Raw genomic sequence first — 15,054 nt, forward strand, 5'->3', positions numbered from 1 at the left:
ACCTTCAATGGATATAATTTTATATCCTAAGTATGATGTCAAGCATACCTTCTAAATTCCTTAAATTGAATAAGTTATACTTACCATCAACACTTAAGATTTTAAAAATTTCTCTAAAACTTGCATTTTAAAATTAAATTTGTAAAAAATCCTATTTTAGCAAGCTTGATTATATCAACTGGTAAAACTTTATTTTACAAGCAATAGGAATTGGATCAAATGATTATTATAATCCAGAGGAATTATTTTATAACCATAGCAAATGCCATTATACATACTGCCAAAACAGATTTAATAGACAATACTGAACTGTACAAGAGTTATTTATTTTTCCTTAATCTCAAAGCTATTTTAGTAATACAAAAAGCCATATTAACATTTTTCCATTAGAAAACAATGTGATGTACAAAACTTTGGATGAAAGGATATATGTCAAATTTCACTTAATCATTTGGTGGAAAACCCACCACTCCATCAATACCACCCAAAGTGTTTTAGGCAATGATTAAAGTCAAAGTAAGCATCTTAATAAATTCCAGCTGTTAAAACAACAAACCTAGTAATATAGTTTGCTACATAGTATTTTTGACTACTCAGGAGTTACTTTTTAAAATCTATTTTTTTTCTGAGTCCTACCACATACCAAGTGCTATACTTGTCCAAGTGGGTATTTGAGAAGTTGGTAAGGTGGAAGACCCCATACAGCGGTCCTTGGGTTACCAGACTTGACTTTTAACTTTCAAACATCCTCCAAGATCAAGAAACACCAACTAAAATTACACACTCCTCCAAGTGTTATTTGATTTTATTAGTGGGGAGGGTAATAGTGGGGAGGGTAAAGAGGTCATGAACTATTATTTATAATCCATTATTCCAATTAAAACCGTATGTCAAAAGCTAATTTATTTTTCTAATGAGTTTAAGATTTGACATTATTACAAACATGGTTCACTACTGACTTATTGTGAACCCTACAAGGCACACTGCTCAAAAACAGCAAAGCAGGTGTGCATAAACGCTTTTCTTTGCATTTAGTGAAATAATGATATTTGATACCCATCTTTGTCTTAAAATTCCATTCAGTTTAGGGTCCAGTGAAGAAAATAAATCCAGTTACAGATGGTAAAGAGCAAAGAAGGTAAACTAGTAAGGATTATTACTATACAAGGAAATTTATTCTCTGTCTTTTCCTTTGAATAACAAGATGCTAACACACTACTTTCATTTAAAAAAAAAATGCAACTATTGAATTGAGGCAAGTACTAAAGGCCCATAAACTGACAAAGTCGTCCATTCACCACCATTACTTCTTTACATAAGCTTGTTTTCCTAAGTATAATGCGTACTCTAAGCTATAATTTGGAAATTAGCCAAGCACTAAGCAATTACAATGGCAGGTAATACACCATCGGTTTTTGAAACACATTCGGTCACTTTTCATGACCCACCTGCAGTTTGGATTAAATAGACTCTCACTCAGTATAAATTTGTTTTGGGATCTGCATGACAACAACAACAAAAAATGTAGTTTTATGACATTTTCACATAAGACATTTAAAGAGTCTTTGGGTCATACCACTTTTGTATTAAGTGATTCATCCTGACATGCTATTAACTACAATAAAAATAATTGTTCAATTTTTAAATGAAAACTAAATGCAGATAAATGGTAACAGATTTGACATGGAATGCTGTAAAATAGTCCTGTACGTAATCTGATACTACTGATTACAAATTTCCCAGTTTGAAAACTTCAGATTAAAAACCACAAGAAAATTTACTCTTGATGGCATGTGAGATCTTCTTCAAAATGAAACTAGAACCTCAAAGTCTCAGTATTTTATCAAACATAAAGAAACACAACAAATTTGTACATTTTATTCACATTTATTTTTCGCTTTTAGTGTGCTCACAGAAAATTAGAACACCTTAAGCAGGAGTTTAATAGCAATTTTTGTAAGCAAAGTTACATTCCATCTCTAAGTCAAATTGGTCAAAGCTTCTCCAGTATTTACAAAACATGATAGACAAGATGCTACACAAAACCATTGCATCTGAAGATTTTTTCCTTATTCTCAAAGACGACTGGAAAAGAAAGCATTGTCTGCTGTAATCAAAAACATACCACAGTATAAACAGTAACCATTCCACTTATCACAGCTTGGTTGAGTTTAAAATTTGTGTTTAAAAGGTCCAAGATGACTGCAGTTTTACAAAAATGGGCAGGGTGGAAAGTTGCAAACTTCATGTGCTTCTGGATATCAAGATTTGTTTTTATACAATAGTCACAGTTAAAAACACCCTGCTGGTAATACATAATTACACTTTATTAAGGTCATAAACCAGCAATAAACAATAAAGCCTATACAACTTGTAGTTCTACTTAATCACTGACTGGTACAGCTAACATGAGATAAGTGAAAAGTTCCTATGGTTTAAATGAACTCCTAAGACTATGATCTTTTTAAAAATCTGGGTATTGGTGTTTTTTTCTTTTTTTCCACTTTCCTTCTTAATCAAGACTTGTAGTGTTGTAAACCTGCCTCACAAAATACATCGTAATAACTTTTCTTTAAAAAAAAAAAAGACTAAGCCTTTACACCATCCTTTCTAGTGGTACATTGTCTTGGCAATGCTATGCACCACTAAATTTCTCCATCGTGGCTCCTATCACTTCATCGGATATCCCTTTTTGACCCACCCATCTCCTTCATATATGGGCATGTCCATAGATTGACAAAGAAAGTTTACATTTTTGAATAAAGATGCAAAGTATGCAAAAAACATTAATACTGATGCAAAAAATAAAAATAAAAGAGAAACAAGGCAGAGGAAGGTAACTAAGCTCTCCTCGACCTGTTGGAATGGTGGTAACAGAATGATCTGAGATGGGATCTGTGGGTAGGTGGTTAAAAACAAAATTTGCTGCTTAAAAAAAAGTAAAATAAGAAAAGACATCTTTAAAATCAATCCCTGGTTGTAGACAAGTTCTCCAAAACCAGTACCTGGCACCACTCCAACAAACAAACGGGGGGGGGGAGAAAAGTTCTTCGATTATCTCAAAAAATCTTGCCCTTTTACTCTGCCGCCTCCGCTGGGGGGGCTTCTGGACTGCACTCGGGCTGGGCCTCCTGTGAGGGAGCTGCGCAGGCTGACGACGCCGCAGCGGCCGCCGCCTCCTCCGCGGGGGCCGCCTCCTGCTCCGGGGGCGCGCTGGGCCCCGCGGCCGAGGGCGCCTCGCAGGTGGCCGCGCTGGCCCCGGCCTCCTCGGTCTTCTCCTCTGCCTTGCTGGGCTCCTCGGCGGCCTTGGCCTCCTCGCTAGCGGACGGCTTCTCGGGCACGACGGCGGCCTCCTCGGGCTTGGCCTCCTGCGGGTCGCCCCCCGCCGCCCCCTGCTCGCCCGCGGCCGCCTCCTCGCTCGGCGCCGCCGCCGGCTCCCCGGAGGCCGCGCCCGCAGCCTCGCCGGCGGCCGCAGCGGCGCCCCCGGCGGCCTCGTCCTTGCCGCCTTCGGCGGAGGCGCCGGCGGTGCCTTCGGCTTCACCGCCCTCTCCCGCTTCCTTCTTGTTCTTCTTGAAGGAGAAGCCGCTCAGCTTGAAAGACTTCTTGAAGGAAAAGCGCTTCTTTTTTTTTTTCGGGGTCTCGTTGCTGGGCGAGGGCGTGGCCCCGTCCTCGGCCTTGGGCGAAGACGTCGAGGAGGCGGCTGACGCGGCCTCCCCCTCCGCGGCCGTGGGCGAGCCGGGCTCGGCGGCCTCGCCCTCCGCGGGGGCCTCCTTCTCCGCAGGGCTGGCCCCGGCCTCGGGGGCGGCGGCGGCCAGCTCATCTTTCTCGGCCGCGGCTGGCGACGCCGCCCCGCTCCCGGCGGCCGCGGGCTCCTCCTTGTCGGCGGCCGGGGCGCTGCCGTTAGCCTGCAGCTCCTCCTTGGCGCCGGGCTCGGCGGCCGCGGGAGAAGCGTCGCCGTTTACCTTCACGTGGCCATTTTCCTGCGGGGCAGAGAAAGCGGGAGGTCACTGAAGGGGGCCTGGGCCTGTCATCCCCGCCCCCACTCCAGGACCGGGAGGGACTGGCGTCCCCCGGGGCCCCTCTGGTTTTGGAGACCTTCTCCTTAATGGGGAGGCAGTATTGGATGCCCAGAGGAGAGTTCCTCGAAGACCTGGGGGCAGTGCTGTTTGGGATGTCTAAAGGAACTGAGGAAGCCTCGACTACGCAATAAATGCCCCCGAGGCCTTAAAAGGGCCGAGTCTGAAACGTGGAAAGCAAAGGGTAACCCATTCCAACCTTTGCCTCAAGGGCTTTGGGATAAAGGAGTCACGTAATATATGATACGCCAAACGCCCTTTGGAGGGAGGCACAGAGCCGGAGCGGGTGATCTGCGCCTAGGTTACACATCCCCCTTTCTCCCTAAACTCTAAAGGCGCCTTCAAAACACCAAGAACTCCCAGGGGGATCCCAGCGTTCCAGCCAGAAGTGCCTGGGCTGCGCGCGCAAAGGCCCTACGCCCGCCAAGGGCCTGGGGTCGGCAGGGGGCGCTGCGGCTCCACGGCGCGGAGCGGGGCGCAGGCGGGCGCGGAGGGGCGGGGCGGCCGGGCCACCCCGCCCTGCCGGGTCGGGCCCTGCCCGCTAGCCAAGGCGCCCCCAAGCCCGGATAGCGCAGCGCGGAGTCCGCAAACAAAGCTCAGGTGGCATCCTAGTCTGGATAAAACTAACAAGGCAGGGGGAAACCGATTATTTCAGAGGTCTCGCCTCTTCTTCCACGCCCACCTTCGCCAGTGATTCTGCGAAGCCCGGGCGCGCCCAGGCGGCTCGTTTTGCATTTTTAACGGGTTCAAAGCCTCTTGGCAGAGCTTGCCGCCGAAGCAACACGGCCTCTGCTCTAGGAAAAGAGGCGTGGTGGGTGCCCGGTGTTTGCGAAGCAGCCACCCTTGGCCGACCTCTCGGGCCCACCCAACCGTAGCCATCCTCCTGGGTTCGGGCATCGCAGGGGCAGCCCCCGCAGTGGTCCAGGCGGCACGCACAGCAACAATCTCGACCGAAACACAAGAACTGCCTCTGGTTGACCATCTGGACAGGTTCTTCAAGGACCCACAGTCTTCCCACACTAGGGAGACCATTTAAAAGTCAGATGGGTGTGTAATTCCAGAGACAACTACGAATAAAGATTTAGAACAGTGGGAAAAGCCCACCGAAAGGTAGTGAAACCCTTCTGCCCAGCTCCAGCCAGCCAGCCAGCAACCTTTCCAAGAACCCGGGGCACGCCGCCTCGGCATACAATAAGACAGCCCTTCTTCCCTCCTCGCCTTTCTCCACCGCCATCCCTATTCGCCCTCCCCCCGCCCTTCCCTACCCACATACACAATCACACCAGTTCAGAAATCTTGAAGGCGACCCAGTCTCGACAACAAACACTAGAGACACTCAAATACCTTTGTGCCCACTAAACACAAATGCAACCTGGCTGGGTGCGGGGGTGTGGGGTAGCACCTAGCTAGTCACGTTCTGCCAAGCTCCAAACACGCCATTTTAGACGATTTATCATTCATTCCTCCCGTCTACACAAGAATTCACCAGGATTCTCCGGGAACCACTACTTTGGAGTGGGGGGAGACCCCACCTATAAGAAATTGACAATTTAAGCTATCGATTTCCATTCAACTTTCAGACTGGAATCTGGTCACGGTCCTCTCCGCCGAAGGCGCTTCGGGCACGACCAGAAGGGAAGGGGAAGCGTCGGGACTAGAGAAAGACACCAAAGAAATAACCAGAACCACAGGTAGAATTTACCTGCCCATTCGCTTTAGAAGGCGACGAGGCCACAGCCGCCTCTCCAGGCCTCTCCGCGGCGGCTTCTCCCTTCGCAGCGGTCTTGGAGAATTGGGCACCCATGCTGGCTTCTTCAACAAAGAAACTCAACAGATCCAAGGGGGGAACAAAGAGCTTCGGGTTGGTGTAACGACGGGGCAAGCAGTAGCGGCGGCGGCAGCAGCAGCGGCGGCAGCAGCAGCGGCACACACACCGGAGGGAGGGGGGAGTGGGGGTGGTGAAGAGGACAGAACAGAACCGATTAAATACACTCCGGATAAAAAAATTTTAGTCGAAGAGATCAAAAAGCAGCAGCGCAGGAGGGAGGGAAAAAGGGTGGAAAAGTCGAGCACAAAAAAAGGAGCCCAAGTGTAGTTTTTTAAAAAAAGAAGTAATAAAAAAATCCCAGATTTGTAGCCGCACTGTAGACAAGAGGAAAATGGAGAAATCTCCCTGGTTGCTAATAAGATGCGGGGTCCAACGCCCAAGTGCACAGATGAATGGGCTCGCGGGCGCTGACGCGGCCCCCGCGCGCGCCGGCCAATCCGCGCGCCGCACACAAAGCAGGGGGCGGGGCCTGTGCGCCCGGCGAACAATGGAGCCGCGCTTTGCAAACGGTTTGAAAATCAGCCTCAGACCGAGAATTAATGTCCTCCAAATAAATAAATCAATTAAAAAATACATGCCTCTCGCCTCCCTCTGCTTGAAAATACTAATGCATTACTTGATTGGCTTGCTTTGTTTGTAATTAATTAACGCGGGAGGGGTGGTACTTGTGGATGGGGGCGGAGAAAGCGTTAACTTGACTCGCTTTGACTCTGGTCGGTCTATATCCGTGTCTGTCTCCCTCCCCTCCCTCCCCTCCCCCATCTTTCCCGTGTGTTTCTGTGTATGTGTGTATGTATGCGAGTTTTTAAGACAATGGTGGGGATATGTGTGCAGCATGTTTTCTGTCTCTGTGTTCCATATTGGTTTCACAGATACTGCACAGGGTTTGTTTTTCTAACGGTTGCAAATGTGAATTAGCCCCAAATTGAAAGGTATTTAAACCAAGAAGATCGAATTTCATCAAACGAGATCGCGAGTTAGAATTAGGTCTGTAGGCCAGATGTAGAAAATGCAAAAGCAGCACGCAGACGAAGCCACACTCCCTTCTCTATCCCACACTGGCATGAAATAAAATATTTCGAGATTGGCCTGCGGCGCTCATCAACCCCCCGCCCTCCCCGTTCCCAATTAGTGATTTTCCCCCCAACAATATAAAGTGAGGGCCATGTACAAAAGATCGGAAAGGTCTGCATTTTATCATTGTATGAAATGACAGTTTTTCCTCTGTGGTGAAATGAGACACAGCCTAGAGTGTACGAATCCATATTTACAGTTGGGATGCAATTCGCGTCGATATGAATCTTTTTCAGCCTACTGCCAGCTTCGGAGGGACTCTTTTCTTCCTGAACATGTGTGAATGTGCACGCAATCGAGTGGGCTCCTGGGAGGGAGGCAGCCGCGACGAAACTCTGAACAACCGGATTGACTATTAACAGTTCTAAGGAGAAATTACATATTGAGAGATAGCAAGAACATCCCTGAACGCTCCAAGTCTAACTTGGGTTAGAAAAAAGGTCTACCAGTGTACCTCCATCTGCACCCCTTGCCACCGAAGTACCAGACGCTACTTGTGCGCGAAAGACAGCGCACTGATTTAAAGAATGGAGGGGGAGGGGGGAGAGGCAAAAATCAAGGATACACCCTTATAAGCATTCTCCTACCACCTACATTTTTGCTCCCAAAGTTTTCACTCGTGTCCAAATCAGACTACTTTTTCTCGTTTACATTTAGTGATCCTCAAATGAATAATCTTTAGGTTATGGAGGTGAGAAGCAGTCGGAGGAATGGTTCACTTCTCCCGGTGCTGGCTCTGAATTCTCAAAGTTTTATTTTCCTGCTCATTGTAGGGAAATGGGTCACACTCTGAGTGAAAAAGACGGTTGATTCAAGCCAATAACTCTTTGTTCAAGTACTGCTTTGAAAATCACCAAGCTGCAGATCGTTACATGAAGCTTCGTCTTCTCACTGTCCACTTCTTCAGATGCGTCATTATTCAATCACGAAGTCATATTCCCCAGAGCCGACGTTAAGACGTTTCCGTAGAAGTGTATCTTGCCAAACTTGTTATCACCCTAAGGGAGCCCGCTGGCCTGGCCCAAGACCCCAGCCGCCGCGATGGTTACGAATCCCTTGTATTAGCGTCGTTCCAACTTGAAAAGCCAACTGGGCTGATCCAAAACCACCATCCAGGCGATTCTCAAAAGCTCTTTTAAGCTGTTGATTTCCCCCTACCCCCAACGTGAATCATGCCCCTTCCTTTGCATCCCCCTCCCGGTTAAACTTGGGGCGATTGCTAGCTCGCTTTTGGATTTTCTCCTGACGTGTTCTTAGCCCTCCATTTGGGGGCTGCTTTTATTGCTCCTTTGTTACCAGGCTGCGGTGTAGCTTTCCCGTCTTTTTCTTTCTCGAATGCCTATTTGCCTGGTATCGGCTTGTCTCCTTGGCAACGGCCATGGAGGATTCGGAGCCCCAGGCTGGGGGGAGTGGGAAGGGGCGGAGCCGACGGGGGGTGGGCAGGGAGGTGGTGGAAGAGAAAGAGACGCAGAGCGAGAGACAGAGAGACAGCGAAGCAGATGGCCGCACGAGGGGGCGGAGTCCCGGCGGGGCGTGGACGTCGCGAGCTCGACGGAGCCAATCAATTCCCTCAGCTCCTCCGGGGCTAGAAAACAAGTGTAAACACGTAGATTGATTACCCACGAGCGGTCCCTCGTTTAGGGTAGTAAAGTTGGTTTTCTTTCGATAAGAGAGTGCATTTTTAGCGTAGGTTGGAAAGCCGACAGTCCCCAGTAACTGGCAGGGGGAGGCGGTTTGCGGGGCTCTGCCGGGGGGTGGCAGCGGGGGCGGGGGGCGCTGGGTCAACCTCTCCTCAAACTCTCCCGGCGTCGGGCCAGCCGGGGGGAAGCTGCGAATGCGCGAGGCGGGTGAAGGCGGAGGTGAGGAAGGAAGGGGCTGGGAAATGGGAAGAGGTCACTCTGTCTCGGAAACTACATAACGACTGAGAAGGACCTCCAAACAAGACTGGAACCAGTAGGAAGTTGTACAGTGTAAGTACATAGTTCCTCAGGAGTTCGGTGTTCTTACATCCCGAACTGAAGGTTTCAAATCAAGTTCTAAGTATATAAATATGATTATATATATATATATATATATATGACTAAAGAACCCAAGTGGTCATAGTGAAAATGTAAAACTGGTAAATGCCTGTAGCCATCTCACCAGGAGGAAACAGTCATTTATTCTCTTTTCACCACGCACTAGGGTATTTCTAAGAGGATGACAATCTGTATATGGTTTTCTCTAGAAAAAGAATGATTTATTTAGGATACCTCAAAGTTATTTTTTCCTTAAAATGTTAGCAGTAGAAGGGAATTTTTAGATAGTTCCACAGATTCCTCGAGGGCCTGCTGTATCCCTCAAGGCCTTGTTTTCCCATCAGTGAACAAGAGAGATGCAATGCAATCTTTGGCCTCCAGCTTACTTTCTTTTTCCGGCCGCGTGGCTCGCGGGATCTTAGTTCCCCAACCAGGGATTGAACCACTTCCCTGTAGTGGAAGCCTGGAGCCCTAACCACTGGACCGCCAAGGAATTCCCTAGGAGTTTGCATTTTAGTAGGTTGCTTTAGGTGAATTGGATTATCTAGTTTCATCTAGTCTCTTACCAGATGAAGAAACAGTCCCGGGGAAGTTGCCAGATTATGTCAGTTGGTAGAGCCAGGGATAGAGCTCACCCCCTTGATGATTCCACATCTCCGGCTTCTTCCACTGCTCCCGGCGCTCACTAACCTTCCCTTGATGGCACAGATTCTTTGGATAGGTTGGTTATTCATAACTAAATTATTTCTTCGGCTCCTGCTAAGTACTAGGAAGGGGCTAGACATCAGTTGACACCAGGGAAGAGGATGAACATGTCTGTCCTCTCATGTAACTTCCACTTCGCGTTATTATCTCTTAAAATTTCTTAGAATATGAAGAAAGAGTACAAAGGATGGGATTAACTGTGTGCTTAGAAGAAAGCAAACAAACAAAAAAACAATAACAAAGATGCGGGCCACGTTCTAGATTCCAAATTAAATATACCTTTTTCATTTGAAAGCATTCATTCAACATTCATTCATTCACAAAGTACAAGATCGCACTGTGTTAATGGTGTGGTGCTCCGTTTTTCATCTTAGGTTTTATATTACCTGAACTTTAATTCCACAGAAATTGATTAATGTGGAATACAGTGTGGAGCAAAGCAAACACAGCCCGTCATTCATTCAACAGGTATTTATTGATTTCCTATCATGTGCTAGGTATATGGAACATATCAGTGAACAAAAGAGACAAGAAATCTTTATGGAGCTTACATTCTAGAGTAGGGAGAAAACAAACTTTCATAAATGTAAGTAAGCAGATTATATGGAATACTAGTAGTACGTAAGTGTTGGGGTGGGGGCAAAGTTAGGGGGATATGAGTGCAGGGTTGAAATTCTATATAGGAGGTCAGGGAAGGCCTCACTGAGAAGATAAACTTTGAGCAGATTTGAGGAGGTGAGGGAATCGGTCAGGTGCACCTAACCTAGCAAGAGAAGGAGAAATCAGAGTTGAACAAAAAGATCACAAATAGATAAGTCATTATAAATAATCATATGTGTTCTGAAGGGAAATGTAGGGTGCTATAAGATGGTCTAATTTAGTTAAGAGGGTTTCAGAGGGCCTTTTAAAGGAGTGACATTTTAAGAGGAAACCTAAAGGATAAGTAAGCATTAACCAGGTAAAGTGGTGGAAAATTGTATTCAGATGGAGGAAAGCCCCTGAGGAGGGAAGAGTTCAAATGGGTTTGGGGGGAATGTCAAGAGATTGGTTTGGCCATATTTTTGGGTGCCTATAAAATGTTCTAGTAGAAAAGTTAAATGTGCAGGTGTAGGAGTCTGGAGCTCAAAGACTGATTTGGAATGCAAATATAGATATATGATCATTCCAGATGTCATTATTTTCTGAAGCCAAGTCATGAAAGTATACAGAGAGAGTGCAGAAATACCTAAATACCTAAATAACTCTAAATACCTTCTGCCTTAAGAGGCTGGGCAGATATTTGTCAATTATACCTTAATAAAGTATAACATAATAAAACATAAAGTAATAAAGTAAAATAAAAATCAGTGAATAGAAAAAAAGAGAGAGGTTGGGTAGAAAAGAAGGCTAGCTGGCAAAGAAAACTGAGAAGGAACCTCCAAGGAGGAGACAGAAAACCAGGACAATGTCCTGTCTGGAAAATCAGTGAAGACAGTGTCTCAAGAAGGAGTGGTTAGTTTTGTCAAATGCTGTTGAGAAGTCAAATAAAGACTGAAAAGTTTCCATTGGCTGTTGCTGGTTATAGAACAGCATTCTGTATACAGAATACAGAAGTTACTAGTTATGGGCTGCAGAGCAGTTTTTATCCTATGGTGAGAGTGGAATGCAGATTTAGTGTGTTAAAGAGTAAATGGGAGGTGAAGAAGATGACAGCATAAATAGTCCCTTCTTCATGAAGCTTGGCTGGGTAGAGGGTGTAGAGAGACAGGGAAGTAGCTGGAAAGGGAAGGTGTAATGTTTTTTGTTTGGGTTTGTGTTGTCTTGGATGGAAGATATTAGAGCAAAGTTAACTACTCTGGAAATTAATCCAGTAGAAAGGAAAATGTTACAGATATAAGAGAGAAAAAGAATAGTGAATGGAATGAGGTCCCTAAGAATGCAGGAGGGAATGGAGATGTAGGGCACATGCTGAGATACTGACTTTTGAAAGACTCTACTCCTTTCCTGTAACAGGGGAAGAAGAGGATGGTCAAGATTGACATGGCTGGAAGATGAGAGAACTCCCTCCTGATGGTTTCTACTTGCCTTTGAAATTCATCAGCTAAGGGCGAGGAAGAGAAGTCGGGGTGTGATTATATTATAGAAGGTATGGAATAATAATGGGGAAGCATAGGATTGAGACTTTTGGGCATAGTAAGATTTTAGAGCAATAATGAGCACCCATTTGAGGTTGATAAATCCCAATGATGCTTAGCCAGTATATCAGAGTTTCTCTCTCAAATAAATTCTTAAGTGAAAAATAGTATCTATTACAATCCTCTTTAAGATTACCAGCTATTCACTTTCCCAGCCTATACCCAGTTTTTTAAAATTGAAGTATAGTTGATTTACAGTGTTGTGTTACTTACTGCTGTACAGCAAAGTGACTCAGTTATGCATATATATGCATTCTTTTTCATATTCTTTTCCATTATGGTTTATCACAGGATATTGAATATAGTTTACTGTGCTATACAGTAGGACCTTGCTGTTTATCCATTCTATATATACCAGTTTGCATCTGCTAATCCCAAACTCCCAGTCCAACCCTCACCAATCCCCCACCCCCTTGGCAACCACCAGGCTATTCGCTGTGTCCCTGATTCTGTTTCATAGATAGGTTCATTTGTGTCATATTTTAAGATTCCACATATAAGTGATATCATATGGTATTTGTCTTTCTTTTTTTAAAAATTTATTTATTTTTGGCTGTTTTGGGTCTTTGTTGCTGCACGCGGGCTTTCTCTAGTTGCGGCAAGTGGGGGGCTACTCTTCATTGCGATGCACGGGCTTCTCATTGCGGTGGCTTCTCTTGTTGTGAAGCTCAAGAGACGGGCTCTAGGCACACGGGCTTCAGTAGTTGTGGCACGCAGGCTCAGTAGTTGTGGTGCACAGACTTAGTTACTCCATGGCATGTGGGATCTTCCCGGACCAGGGATTGAACCCATGTCTCCTGCATTGGCAGGCGGATTCTTAGCCACTGCACCACTAGGGAAGTCCCTGTCTTTCTCTTTCTGACTGACTTCACTTAGTATGATTATCTGTAGTTGCATCCATATTGTTGCAAATGGCATTATTTTGTTCTTTTTTATGGTTGAGTAGTATTCCATTATATAAACGTACCACATCTTCTTTATCCATTCATCTGTTGATGGACATTTAGGTTGTTTCCACCTCTTGGCTATTATGAATAATGTTGCTATCCAATTTGTATTATGCCTATACAGTCAATATCTGCACAAAAATATAGAGTAAACTAGGTCTTCTTTTATAAACTCCATTTCAGTTAATCCTGTATGATTTTGTACAGATATGTATAAACAGAATGGAAAAGGGAAGAGAACCTACTGGGTGCTAGGCACTGCACCATGTGAGCCTGTGCTAGGCTTGTGTTTCACCCTTACAACAAACCCATGGACTTGAATCATTATCCCCATTTTATAGATTTGGAAATTGATGTTCAGCAAGATTTGGGAAGTGAAATTCAACTAGTGTGTTAACCATTGTGTGTTGAGGGCTATCTGATTTTAGGAATCTAATAAAATCTCAAGTGGTTGTAACAGCAAAGTGGGCTGTCATAGTAGGAGCTTTATTAATTTTTTAATTGGTACCATGTACTGAAATTTTAACTTTAAACTTGCTTTAGTGTTCTTTATTAACTATCCAATTGCACTCAAATTAAAGATTCTTTCATGGTTAGGAAACATCAGAGTCACTGATTATCTGATCTGAAGGCTCAAGGACTAATACCTAGAATAGGAATGAAGCTTCTGGAATGTTAGATCCCCTCCGGATACTTAGGTGATTACTACAAAACCACTAGAAGCTTGAGTATATTTTTAATTACTGCTCTTCAGGCGTATTGATCGACTTAGCAAGAGTTTATATATTTGAAAAAGTCCCAAAGGGTAAGATACACTCTAGATTAGAGAAAGGTTAAAAAAAAAAGCAGGAAAACCCCCAAAATTTTAAAGAAAAAGTTTTCTCCAGAAATTTTGAATCAAAGCTTATCTACAGTAGCATTTTCTAGAATTTGCAGTATTTACCCTCTAAGGGACAGGCTGAAAACTTTCCGTATCAGCTCTTGAAAGAGCTGAGTTGGGAGAGGGAGATAATTCCCTTCCCATCTTTGTTTCCAGAGGTAACAGGCAAGTAAATAAAGAAAAACAATCAAAGTTTACATTAAAAGGATATGGTTCCTAGTCTTATAGAGTTATCTAACTAGTCAGCCAGAAATGAGAGTAGAAAATTCACATGGAAAAAAAGTTGAATTTTCAGTGTGACATAATAGGAACCATGCAAAGGTTCATTTTTCATTGTTATTTGAAAGTCATGGGGCTTCCCTGGTGGTGCAGTGGTTAAGAATCTGCCTGCCAATGCAGGGGACATAGGTTCGATTCCTGGTCTGGGAATATCCCACATGCCGTGGAGCAGCTAAGCCCGTGAGCCACAACTACTGAGCCTGCGCTCTAGAGCCCGCAAGCCACAACTACGGAGCCGGCGTGCCGCACCTACTGAAGCCCGTGCACCTAGAGCCCGTGTTCCACAACAAGAGAAGCCACCGCAATGAGAAGCCTGCACACCACAACGAAGAGTAGCCCCCGCTCGCCACAACTAGAGAAAGCCTGCAAGCAGCAATGAAGACCAAGCACAGCCCAAAATAAATTTATAAAACAATAAAAATAAAGTCATAAATACTTTCTGATATTAAAAAGTAGATTAAATCCCTGAGATACTTGAACTATTCTATGGCTCAAGAAATTAAAGTATAAAATCATATCAAACATTTATCTTTATTCCAAATGATAATGGAGTTTTTAAAAAAGGATATGTTAACCTTTAGAAATCACTTGTTACAGCCAATAAATTGACAAGTTTTTATTAAGCTGCTGCTAAACCAGACTTCATTAAGGCCCCCTCCAGTCTGATGGACATTTCAGTGCCTTTAGCACTCTGTTAGGCTTTCTGATGGGATGATTGGGAAGGATGATGACATTCATTTTTTCAACCGATATTTATTAAGCACCTACTTTATACCAAGCACTGGGTGATAGTGCTTTGCCTACGATAGCTCCGCAGAATCCTGTCTCCGTGGATTCAGAGATAGGATTACTCTGAATCCGCAGAGTAATTTTATAAGGTAGAAACCATTGCTTCCTATATCTTCACAAATCAAGTCCTGCAGAGGTTACATAACATGTTCAATTTTTTGCTGCTTTTAAGTGGTCTGGGCTGGGTTGGGTTCTGAATCCAGCTCTTGGTGTTTCCAAAGCTTGTGGCACTGTTTCCCTGGATACCATGCTGTCTTAAAGTAAGAATTTTACTGGCTGTTTCC

At 44.8% G+C, this 15,054-nt stretch overlaps 1 protein-coding gene and 1 long non-coding RNA gene across 4 annotated transcripts in view; one reads left to right on the forward strand and one right to left on the reverse strand.

The window, feature by feature from the left end:
- Window positions 1-305: 305 nt before the first annotated feature.
- On the reverse strand, window positions 306-6,335 carry MARCKS (myristoylated alanine rich protein kinase C substrate). Its single transcript, XM_067702316.1, has 2 exons — window positions 5,779-6,335; window positions 306-3,980 (listed from the first exon to the last, which is right to left on the reverse strand). Exons 1-2 carry the CDS (start codon window positions 5,878-5,880, stop codon window positions 3,078-3,080), a joined length of 1,005 nt encoding a protein of 334 aa, XP_067558417.1. The 5' UTR covers window positions 5,881-6,335; the 3' UTR covers window positions 306-3,077.
- A 2,425-nt stretch (window positions 6,336-8,760) lies between these two features.
- Window positions 8,761-15,054, forward strand: part of LOC137204998 (uncharacterized) — a 79,003-nt gene continuing 72,709 nt past the window's right edge. For all 3 annotated transcript variants that reach the window (XR_010933949.1, XR_010933951.1, XR_010933950.1), the window contains exons 1-2: window positions 8,761-8,948; window positions 11,694-11,826. This is a non-coding gene — a long non-coding RNA (uncharacterized lncRNA). The remainder of the gene's footprint in view (window positions 8,949-11,693; window positions 11,827-15,054) is intronic.

The sequence above is a fragment of the Pseudorca crassidens genome, chromosome 13 (assembly GCF_039906515.1).
Source record: "Pseudorca crassidens isolate mPseCra1 chromosome 13, mPseCra1.hap1, whole genome shotgun sequence".
Lineage (NCBI taxonomy): Eukaryota > Metazoa > Chordata > Mammalia > Artiodactyla > Delphinidae > Pseudorca > Pseudorca crassidens.

Excerpts from the sequence above, each read along its gene's own strand:
- MARCKS (XM_067702316.1), bottom strand. The coding sequence starts at position 5,880 with ATGGGTGCCCAATTCTCCAAGACCGCTGCGAAGGGAGAAGCCGCCGCG. Across the intron at positions 3,981-5,778 it reads CTTCTAAAGCGAATGGGCAG|GAAAATGGCCACGTGAAGGT; the intron begins GTAAATTCTACC and ends TCTGCCCCGCAG.